The 12,467-nt window shown below is 44.9% G+C and overlaps 1 protein-coding gene across 1 annotated transcript in view; it reads left to right on the forward strand.

The window, feature by feature from the left end:
- Positions 1-12,467, forward strand: part of LOC126176689 (keratin, type I cytoskeletal 9-like) — a 118,325-nt gene that overhangs the window by 24,141 nt on the left and 81,717 nt on the right. The window contains exon 2 of the mRNA XM_049923852.1: positions 738-889. Within this exon, the coding sequence (XP_049779809.1) occupies positions 743-889 (147 nt within the window). The 5' untranslated portion in view covers positions 738-742. The remainder of the gene's footprint in view (positions 1-737; positions 890-12,467) is intronic.

Genomic DNA, 12,467 nt, shown 5'->3' on the forward strand with positions numbered 1-12,467 from the left:
TTGGCGAAATCGCGGTGAACGCACATTGGAAGCGTGTATTCGTCATCGCCATACTTGCGCATCACCCGGCGTGATGTTATGGGGTGCCGTTGGTTACACGTCTCGGTCACCTCTTGTTCGCATTGACGGCACTTTGAACAGTGGACGTTACATTTCAGATGTGTTACGACCCGTGGCTCTACCCTTCATTCGATCCCTGCGAAACCCTACATTTCAGCAGGATAATGCACGACCGCATGTTGCAGGTTCTGAACGGGCCTTTCTGGATACAGAAAATGTTCGTCTGCTGCCCTGTCCAGCACATTCTCCAGATCTCTCACCAACTGAAAACGTCTGGTCAATGGTGGCCGAGCAACTGGCTCGTCACAATACGCCAGTCACTACTCTTGATGAACTGTGGTATCGTGTTGAAGCTGCATGGGCAGCTGTACCTGTACACGCCATCCAAGCTCTGTTTGACTCAATGGCCAGGCGTATTAAGGCCGTTATTACGGCCAGAGGTGGTTGTTCTGGGTACTGATTTCTCAGGATCTATGCAGCCAAATTGCGTGAAAATGTAATCACATGTCAGTTCTAGTATAATATATTTGTCCAATGGATACCCGTTTATCATCTGCATTTCTTCTTGGTATAGCAGTTTTAATGACCAGTAGTGTAGAAGTCATTGCAGCAAAATTAGAGACATCTCATTCAGCTTCGGCCATGCAGTGAGCGGTGTCGTGGTGTGCGTGTTGCAGACAGGATGAGGACGTGGACCCGGCTGCTGGTGGCGGCCCTCGCGCTGAGCTCAGCGGCCGTCGTTCTGTCGGCGCCCCTCCCCGAGGACGAGACGGAGACGCTCGCACGGGACGAGCCCGCCATCCTGGCCGCCAAGCAGCAGCTCGTCAAGGTCAGTGCTACCTCTTTAGAGGGATCTGTACAGTGCTGTGACTACTTTATTGTTCCAGAGGAAGGTCACTACAAAATCTTCTGTTGGCTAAAATATTCCGTGTGTAAAACAGTCCCAAAGTCGCATCTTCAAAAAAATTGTTCAAATGGCTCGGAGCACTATGGGACTTAACATCTATGGTCATCAGTCCCCTAGAACTTAGAACTACTTAAACCTAACTAACCTAAGGACATCACACAACACCCAGTCATCACGAGGCAGAGAAAATCCCTGACCCCGCCGGGAATCGAACCCGGGAACCCGGGCGTGGGAAGCGAGAACGCTACCGCACGACCACGAGCTGCGGACAGTCGCATCTTCTGGCGGCCACTATTCAGCAGGATGTCACCGGAGAAACATAGACGACAAATATTTCACATAAAAATGGAGCCGAAGCTGTTAAAATATGGTGGCACGGAATAATGCTAAATATTATGTGGTTAGATCGGATAAATAATAAAGAGGTTGTTGTTGTTGTTGTGGTCTTCAGTCCTGAGACTGGTTTGATGCAGCTCTCCATGCTACTCTATCCTGTGCAAGCTTCTTCATCTCCCAGTACCTACTGCAACCTACATCCTTCTGAATCTGCTTAGTGTATTGATCTCTTGGTCTCCCTCTACAATTTTTACCCTCCACGCTGCCCTCCAATGCTAAAATTGTGATCCCTCGATGCCTCAGAACATGTCCTACCAACCGATCCCTTCTTCTAGTCAAGTTGTGCCACAAACTTCTCTTCTCCCCAATCCTATTCAATACTTCCTCATTAGTTACGTGATCTACCCACCTTATCTTCAGCATTCTTCTGTAGCACCACATTTCGAAAGCTTCTATTCTCTTCTCGTCCAAACTAGTTATCGTCCATGTCTCACTTCCATACATGGCTACACTCCATACAAATACTTTCAGAAACGACTTTCTGACACCTAAATCTATATTCGATGTTAACAAATTTCTCTTCTTGAGAAACGCTTTCCTTGCCATTGCCAGTCTACATTTTATATCCTCTCTACTTCGACCATCATCGGTTATTTTACTCCCTAAATAGTAAAACTCCTTTACTACTTTAAGTGTCTCATTTCCTAATCTAATTCCCTCAGCATCACCTGACTTAATTTGACTACATTCCATTATCCTCGTTTTGCTTTTGTTGATGTTCATCTTATATCCTCCTTTCAAGACACTGTCCATTCCGTTCAACTGCTCTTCCAAGTCCTTTGCTGTCTCTGACAGAATTACAATGTCATCGGCGAACCTCAAAGTTTTTACTTCTCCATGAATTTTAATACCTACTCCGAATTTTTCTTTTGTTTCCTTTACTGCTTGTGAGTAAAGAGGTAGTAAGAGGTAGTGAGTCGAATTGAGGAGAACAGAAATTTGTTCCGCAAATCGACTAAAAGCAATGATCGGTTGATAAGCCACATCCTCAGGCATTAAGGAATTGTCAGCTTAATCGTCAGCTTGGTTTTGGAAGGAAGTTAGATGGGTAAAGATTGTAGAGGGACACCAAAGATCGACAACAGTAAGTAGATTCAAATGGATGTACAAGGGTTATTCAATAAGAAACCGTAAAAAATTGTTTCTAAAGAATCTATTAGGAAATGGAATACAACAATTATGTCAACGTATTCCCCCTCAAGCTGGACAAGCTTCTCAGATCCACGTCAAAAAAATTTTTGGGGGCATGTCCGTAACCGGTTATGCTCTGCTGACGGAGGGTGGGGCAGTCACACGAACATCAGGTCTCGCTGCACACGTCCATGGGTCATTCCTACCATTCTTTCATTTCTGATGTCGAACCTCTTGCAAATTGCATCACGCACACTTTCTTGAAAATCAGTACGCTATGAACAATATAATGAACTGATTCGACACTAATGTTAATCATTCACCTGTTTCCCCGTATCATCTCATCAACTCTCGTAACGTTGTTCTTCGAGTCTGCCTAGAGAGAGCCCATCTGGCCAATCTTCAACCTTTGTTTCACCCCGTTTCTACGTATCTGCCCACTCGAACACCTGTGTTCGACTGAAACAATTTTCAGCATCTTGCACTGTCATCCGACGGTGAATTTCGATTGGTTTCAACTCTTCAACTAACAGAAATATAATTACACTCTGCAGCTCCACGGTGGTGCAAACTTGTTTCCCAGCATCCCATTCGTGACGCAGGCGTGCCAGCCCCAGTTTATAATGGTTCTAGGACACCACCGAAAAATAACAAAGAAGTACAAATTTTGCTGAAGTTTTGTATTTTTTATGCAACCTTTCTTATTATTTATTGAATGTTGTGGTAGTTATGCAAAGATGAAGAGGCCTGCACAGGGTAGACTTGGTCGCAGGGATGCATCAGGCCAGTCTTTAGACTGAAGACCACAACAACAACATCATCTAACTACACACATCAAAAGAAGTTTTGCATCACCCAAGCTCCCAGAATTCCCGATTACAGACGGTGACGGTGGATATTGTATCACAGACGCAGTCACTTTGACTGTTCAGATATGTCACTAAACCCGCCCAAAGACGTAAACACCCATGCATGAGCAGCGATTATTAAACGGAAGAGGTCCGACAGCCGATCAGTTCCAGTCATTCCACCAGGAAAGAGATACACGGCTCGTGTTCTCTGTAGTTCAATCATGCCTGGACGGTCAATACTGCGATTCGATCGCGTCCGCATTGTTACTTTGTGCCAGGAAGGGCTCTCAACAAGGGAAGTGTCCGGACGTCTCGGAGTGAACCAAAGAGATGTTGTTCGAACACGGTGTAAATACTGAGGTATAGGAACTGTCGATAACATGCCTCGCTCAGGCCGTCCAAGGGCTACTACTGCACCACATAACCGCTACCTATGTACCTATGGATTATGGCTCGGAGGAATCCTGACAGCAACGCCACCATGTTGAATAATGCTTTTCGTGCAGCCACACGACGTCGTGTTACGAGTCAAACTGGCATGATGCGCAACTTCACACCCGACGTCCACGGCGCGATCCATCTTTGCAACCACGACACCATGCAACGCGGTACAGATGGGCCCAACAACATACCGAATGAACCGCTCAGGACTGGCATCACGTTCGCTTCACCGATGAGTGTCGGATACGCCTTCAACCAGACACATAACGGAGACGTGTTCGGAATCAACCCGGTCAGGCTGAACGCCTTAGGCACACTGTGCAACGAGTGCAGCAAGGTGGAGGTTCGCTTATGTTTGGGATGGCATTATGTGGGATCGACGTACGCCGCTGGTGGTCATGGAAGCCGCCGTAACGGCTGTACGATACGTGAATGTTATCCTCCGAATGATAAAGCAACCATATCGGCAGCATATTGGCGAGGCATTTGTCTTCATGGACGACAGTTCGCGGCCCCATCGTGCACATCTTGTGAATGACTTCCTTCAGAATAACGACACCGCTCTACTTGAGTGAACAGCATGTTTTACAGACATGAATCCTAGAATGACTTCCTTCAGAATAACGACACCGCTCTACTTGAGTGAACAGCATGTTTTACAGACATGAATCCTAGCCAACATGCCTATGATAGACGTGACGTGATCCACCATCCACTCTGAGGGATCTGCTCCGAATCGACGTAGAGGAAATGGACAATCTAGACCAACAGTGCCATGATGAACTTGTGGATAGTATGCCACGACGAACACAGGGATGCATCAATGCAAGGGGACCTGCTACTGGTTATTAGAGGTACCGGTGTGTACACCAGTCTGGACCACCACCCCTGAACGTCTCGCTGTATGATGGTACAACATGCAATGTGTAGTTTTCATGAGCAATAAAAAAGGCGGAAATGATGTTTATGAGGACCTCTATTCCATTTTTCTGTACAGGTTGAGGAACTATTGGAACCGAGGTGATGCAAAAAATTATTTGATGTGTGTATTTTGATGCGGTCATCTTCGTTGTTCTGTTGGAATATCTGAGAAAAGCGCTTGCATTCAAAGTCTCAATTACCAGTCGTATGTATTCCAGTCATCGTCTCGCTCTGAAAATTTTTCTCTGTATGGATACCTCTGCTTCCATGGAAGTTACTCCCTGATGTATTAACACAAGCCCTATAGCCCCATCACTTCTAGTTAGTCGTTTGCATGTATACGTCTCCTCGCCGACTCCTTATGAGTCCACTTGATTCTTCTGCAACATCAAAATTCAAACACCTTAATTCTGTCCTTTTCCATGATTCATTTCCATACAATGCTGTGCTCTACTGTCGGTAGTTTTCCTTATATTTGATGCTCGTAGGCTTATTTTGGGGAAAAATGCTCGTTTTGCCCCGTGATACTCTACTTCGTACGTCCTTCGTGCACTCCTTTTATTTCCTCTGGCGGGACGAAATAAATAAAATACATTAAAATATTTAGATGTACTGGGCGGTTATGAGTAAAATACAGCTGCTCACAGAAGTCCAGTGTGGGTTGTAATTACACTAGTAAGGCAGTGGAACTTGGTAATGCGTTAATGCGAAACTGACTTACTGTGGAAAAAATTCGTTCCAATTTTCGCCACTAGGTGGAAATCTGGCATCTTTACGTCTCCGGTGAAATTAATAATAAAAAATCTCTTATTTCATCTTTTCTGCCCACATCCATTTCGTAATCCATTACATATGGATCTTTTTATACGTCTTTCTCGCATTCACAGAGCCAAATTCTTACATGGTTGCCAAAATTGGAACTAATTTCTTCTTTCGTAAATCGGTTCCGCATTAACGCATTACATCATCTAGCAAGTTTCACTGCCATGCCATTACTACAGCTCGCACTGGACCTCTGCGAGTAAGTGCACATTAATTGTAACCATCCTGTACATTACACTGTTATCAGGAACCGACACTAACTCACTCGATGTAGCTTGGCTAATCACTGACCTGTTTCACAAGACGTCCGTTTCCTGCGGCACCTTCTTTGTTGACTGAAGTCCATACCACCATCTGCGACCCCTGTACGGTAACAGGTCACTCATGTTGGGCAGAGCCTGCGCCTTACAGGAAACATCGAGAGAGAAGCCAACCGAATACCTTCCGGGGCTCCTATAGTGCGCAATGGATACTTAAGAGTTGACCGTCTACAACCTTAATTTTTCTCTAACTCTACTTGACCCAGTGGTCAGCGCGGTCTGTTTGAGATGCAGGCCTTTGTAGGCCTTGATAATTCTCATCCAAATTACAGAAAGGTAGTAGAGGGGTAGAGAAGTTCGCAATTAGAAACACGAATCAGAAGGGAGATTGAGGTTTAATGTATCGTCGATGGCGACGTGCAGGCTACAGACACTTGCTCAATTGGAGAAGTATGGCGATAGAAGTGAGCTGCGACCACGTCGGGAACTATACTGCTGTTCGCCACGATGGCATAGAATGGCTTGCCTGTGATCGGAACCTTTCCCTAAGGTAGTGAGAGTCTAGCGCCTAAATAGCTGCATCACACAGCTCAGCTTCATTAGGCAAACAACAGGTGGAGCCGTGGTAATACGTGGCCCTGCTTCGTACAGCGGTGTTTAAGCTCATTCAGTTCTGTTTGCGTGACAATCCAAAGTGCTGTGGCGTAACCGTGGTCTCCAGAATACTGTTCTTGCAGGAGTTACGGCACTGGAGGGGACACGCTAGTTAGAAAGCTGCACGTAACTGTTACCGTGCATTCTGGGCAGTCAGCGGGAAGGAACAGGCGGCCGGCTGTAGCTGAGACATGACACGGCGGCTCGCTCGCCTGGCAGAAATAATCGCCTGGCGACGTTTTGCGCGCAAGGGTGTAGCGGCTGGCGCGGTGACTCAACAAGCGCCGGGCGGCCACCGCCCGCCGTAGCGGCGTTGGGCAATGCGCGGGACATGTGTGCACAATGTGCGAGTGCGTGTGCGTGCGTGTGTGTGTGTGGCCAGCCAGCGTCACGTGGCGCCTCTCTGGTGGTGTGGGAGACGACAGCTACACGTGCTACAGCTACCAACCATGTCAGTACTAGCTGAGGGTAACAGCGAGCTTCTCTCCAGACCGTGAAGGTACAAGGGATGTCTACCGGCCGTCGTCTCATCCTATGCTTTGGGCGAGGAGGATCACTTGGTCAGCACACCGCTCACCCGGCCACTTTGCACACGTTCTGTACTACGCAGCAGCTACTGCTTGGTCACTGGCTTAGTGCACGCGTACCAGTCCTCCCATCCGAAAAATCTTTGGCACTGCCGGGAGTCGAATCAGGGTCCTCCGCATGGCAGCCATCTACGCTGATCAGTCAGCGACATAGGCGAACAATTGAACGTAATACGTACTTCAAATTATTATTTTCTTCTACTGTTACTGTGAAAGGGGCCTTTCTCCGCTGTGCTGTACCGGTGAACTACGTAATTTTAGCGTTATTTCTCGGAACAGCGAAGTAAATGTTACTCATTTCACATGAAGGAAAAAGCCCAACGTTTGTTCTCCGGCAGAAAGACGCTGTTTTGGAAGAGGAGTCTAAGTAACATTTCGTAACCACACACCGTTGAAGATATTGTGTTGTGGCTTCTGAAAGGCTAACGAGAACCAGTGGACCGAAAAAAACTAATGAAGATACACTGAAAGAGACCAACGAGCAGAGAAACCTCATATCAACTATCCGAAAAGGCAGACAAACGTTTTCGAACATTCTTTGAAATACAATTAGTTGTTAACAGACATACTGGAAGCCAAAATTTTAGTGGATAACGCCAAGGGGAGGCCAAGAGATAAGATATTCGAAGTACTGAAAAGCAGAAATTATCGAGAAATGAAGAGGACAGCAGGAAATGAGCGACAACGGTTTCAGCTACAAGAAGTATTGTTTAGAAGAAGAAGAAGAAGAAGAAGAACGAGATCTGTACACTTTAAAGTAGAAGGTAAATAATTGCAGGACCATATATTTCCACAAATGTATGCATTGATATCAGTAGAAACTTCCAAATATTTCAGTATTTGTGTGGTACAGTTAAGAATATATTGGAAACAGAAGGTCGGAGACAGTATTTGAAGTCTATAATGTAGGTCTGAGATATGAATGTCGAATACTAACATAATTTCCGGCAAGAAGAACACAGATGGAAAAATTGAAATTTATTAGTCTCGTATCAGGCCATAGGTTACTGCATATGAAGATGAAAGCAAATACGAGACAGATCTGAAGAGGCTACAACAAGATGTGGGAAGAAAAGGAAGCAACACTAAGCCCAAATAGTTTGGGGCCAGTATTCTTAGATACTGCTGTAAGTCAAAACAAGGGAGGAGAAGAGCCGAAACCTCCAATGAAATGAGATCTGAGCAAATTTCGATGTCTTTGTCAAGTTAAGGAGTTTAAATCTTTAACCCGTGCAAGAAGATAATTAGAAGAAACATTGCCCTTTATACATGCAACACGAAACCACAATTTTTAACTGAGAGACGTGTTCTAATCAAAGTTCATGTGAAACACTAAAGGCGACTGAGAGCACATTCAGCTAATTCATAAAAAAATTACTTGAAAAACACGTAGATTGAAAGAGACTATAAAATAATAATCATTAGGCTACGACGAACGGTTCTGGAATTCAAGAGATGTTACGTTGAATGGCTCGTCGTGCGAATGCTGAAATGCCATCTACAGATATAAGTGAGGAATAACGGACCTGATGTGATATTTTTTAAATTTTGCGCAGATTACGTGAAATAACACACTCTTCTAGCAGAAGTTTGTCCTAGGTCAGTGCTAGCAACCCCCAGAAGGAGTCACCCGCCCACAAAACTCTTTCCTCAACTCAAACGAGCGTTGTCACTCTATCATTATGTGGTAACCAACAACCTGTCAGTGGATGGATGGGATGGAAAAGTCACCGCCAATGTACTGTAATAATAAGTATAACAGTTAATAGCGCGAACAATTTTATCAATTTTACAGTAATTTCAACCCCTGGACAATGATGTGACAGCATGTTTTCGCAATTTTAGTGCCATAGCTAAACCTCCCCTTCCCTACTTTGCGAGTATCATTGCAAATGTACATAGATGGCTGTGCAGTATGTCCATTCATTGTTTGTTGTTGAACACACAAATCAACAAAGCATACCAGGCAGTGCTCTACATACACTACTGGCTATTAAAATTGCTACACCAAGAAGAAATGCAGATGATAAACGGGTATTCATTGGACAAATATATTATACTAGAACTGACAAGTGATTACATTTTCACGCAATTTGGCTGCATAGATCCTGAGAAATCAGTATCCAGAACAATCCCCTCTGGCTGTAATAACGCCCTTGATACACCTGGGCATTGAGTCAAACAGAGCTTGAATGGCGTGTACAGGTACAGCTGCCCATGCAGCTTCAACACGATACCACAGTTCATCAAGATTAGTGACTGTTGTATTGTGACGAGCCAGTTGCTCGGCCACCATTGACCAGACGTTTTCAATTGGTGAGAGATCTAGAGAATGTGCTGGCCAGGGCAGCAGTCGAACATTTTCTGTATCCATAAATACCCGTACAGGACCTGCAACATGCGGTCGTGCATTATCCTGCTGAAATGTAGGGTTTCGCAGGGATCGAATGAAGGGTAGAGCCACGGGTCGTAACACATCTCAAATGTAACGCCCACTGTTCAAAGTGCCGTCAATGCGAACAAGAGGTGACAGATATGTGTAACCAATGGCTCGCCATACCATCACGCCGGGTAATACGCCAGTATGGCGATGACTAATACACGCTTCCAATGTGCGTTCACCGCGGTCTTGCCAAACACGGATGCAACCATCATGATGCTGTAAACAGAACCTGGATTCATCCGAAAAAATGACGTTTTGCCATTCGTGCACCCAGGTTCGTCGTTGAGTACACCATCGCAGGCGCTCCTGTCTGTGAGGCAGCGTCAAGGGTAACCGCAGCCATGGTCTCCGAGCTGATAGTCCATGCTGCTGGAAACATCGTCGAACTGTCCGTGCAATGGTTGTTGTCTTGCAATTGTCCCCATCGGTTTTCTCAGGGATCGAGACGTGGCTGCACGATCCGTTACAGCCATGCGGATAAGATGCTTGTCATCTCGACTGCTAGTGATACGAGGTCGTTGAGATCCAAAACGGCGTTCCGTATTACCCTCCTGATCCCACCGATTCCATTCCATATTCTGCTAACAGTCATTGGATCTTGACCAACGCGAGCAACAATGTCGCGATACGATAAACCGCAATCGCGATAGGCTACAATCCGACCTTTATCAAAGTCGGAAACGTGATGGTACGCATTTCTTCTCCTTACACGAGGCATCACAACAACGTTTGACCAGGGAACGCCGATCAACTGCTGTTTGTGTATGAGAAATCGGTTGAAAACTTTCCTTATGTCAGAACGTTGTAGGTGTCGTACCGGCGCCAACCTTGTGAGAATGCTCTGAAAAGCTAATCATTAGCATATCACAGCTTCTTCTTCCTGTCGGTTAAATTTCGCGTCTGTAGCACGTCATCTTCGTGGTGTAGCAATTTTAATGGCCAGTAGTGTACATTGTCATCTGAGTGTACCTTCTGGTTGTTCGCATGTTCTTCCAGTTAGTGTATCCATGAGAAAGAGTTCAGGACGAGTAAAGGTGGTAGGACGACATAAAAACACTGTGGGTTCGGAGTGGCTTATGGGGGAATCAGGTTAGGTATAGGAACTGTAAGAAAATGTAAGTCATCCATGAAGGAAGCAGCTAACAAAGTACTAGTTTGAACAGTAATTGAGAATCATTGTTAATCTGGGGTACTTATTACGTAAGATTAGAAGAGTCGTCTTCACATGATCTCTCTTCGTTTACTCAGTGTCATAGTTTCATGAGACGCTCATCCAACTACCAATGAAGCCTTGCGGATCTCGGGGTACCTACTGTTATGATTACTGAATGCATATTACAAGATGTGTCAGGAAACGTAATACTCAAAATCCGACCATCAGAGGATATTTGATCCCATCTGGCAGTTTACCGGCAGTTGATCTTCTTGTGCATCGTTTGCGGGTAGATTGATGGATTGGTTGAGGGCGGGTCTGATGATCTACCCATCGTACTCGGTAAAACAGCTTTGGGAGTAGGTATGGGGACTCGAATTGCATTTTGTCTTTATTTTGCTCTTGAAATTGGTCTCTCGGTGTCAGGAATTGACCAGCTATATCAGAGTGCAGATGTAGCAATAAACGTGAAGCGTGTGGTAGTTCTGGTCGCGATTCAGAAGGAAACGCAATCAAGCGAAAACTCGGGAGACAAGCTGATGGTACAATACAAATTCACGGAGGCTCTTGCTGCTCTATTACGCAGCAAAGAAACGTCTTTGTAAGAGAGTAAAAGAAACGTGAAGATGACCTCACCAGTGGCTCCGATCAATGAAAAAAAAAATGGTGAAGTCGATGAGGTACTGCCTTGTAGTAGTACGTTATGCTGCACGATTTTTTATTCTGTGTTCCTCACTGAATAATTATGCAAGATAGAGTAATATAAGTCAGATGACTGTAGTTAATAATAATAAAATTCGACTGAGGGCTCTCAAAAGCATGGGCAACAGCGCCCCTATTGGCAACTGTATTTAGTTCTTTCTTATTCTTATTCTTTTTCTTCTTCTTCTTCTTTCGAACGGGCCAGCTAAGGACCATGATATTCAGCTTTTCATCCTGAAGAGGGTCTTGATGTTTGCCCAGTAATCCCCCATTCTCTGGCTATGTTTCTCCTTTCTGTCCTTTGTTCAGTGGTAACCGGTCTTTTTACGAGGTAATCTGTCCTGGAACCTTTTTCTTTTTGTATCCTTCTGAGAAGTGCTCGGTTTCTAATGTCACTTTCAGTTATGTTCAGTTCTTGGATGTCTTTCTTGACTTCTACCAGCCATGGTGTCACGGTCTTCCTGTTCTTCCAGTAGTTGAGAAGTCTGTTGGTTAGTCTTGTTTGGTCCATCCCTGTGCTATGTCCGTAGAAAACGAGACGTCTCTTCCTGGCTACTTCTGTGATATCTCAGTATGATTGTATAGCTCCTGGTTTGATTGTCTTCTGTACTCAGCATCTGTTTTGACCGGTCCCACAATTTTTCTCAGGATCTTCCTTTCCTGAATCTCTAGTTTATCTGTCAAGCCTTTCCTGTTCAGATTCAAGCATTCTCAGGCATATAGGGCTTCAGGGCGAATAACTGTTTTGTAGTGTTTTAGTTTCGAATTGCGAGATAGAAATTTCTTATTATAGATGCTCTTGGTTAATCGATAAGCTAATTGTAACTTATTAATCCGAGTTGTTAGTGCTGTTCCTTCTAATAGATTAGGTTCCACCCATTATCCTGGATACTTTAATGTGTCAACTTTCTCAGTTTGACCTTGTTCCAGCTGTAGTTCAGTGGGAGTATCACTGATACTGGTGAGGTATTTTTTCTTTTCTAGTGACAATTGAAGTCCTACCTTGGCAGCCTGCAGGTTGGTCATATTGAGCTGCATTACTGCTACTTCCACTGAGCTTGCTATAAGTGCCAGATCATCTGTGAAAGTTAAAAAGTCTGCTACTAGTCCCTTCCATTTTTGTCCCAGGTACTTCCATT

The sequence above is a fragment of the Schistocerca cancellata genome, chromosome 3 (genome assembly GCF_023864275.1).
Source record: "Schistocerca cancellata isolate TAMUIC-IGC-003103 chromosome 3, iqSchCanc2.1, whole genome shotgun sequence".
Taxonomy (NCBI): Eukaryota; Metazoa; Arthropoda; class Insecta; order Orthoptera; family Acrididae; genus Schistocerca; species Schistocerca cancellata.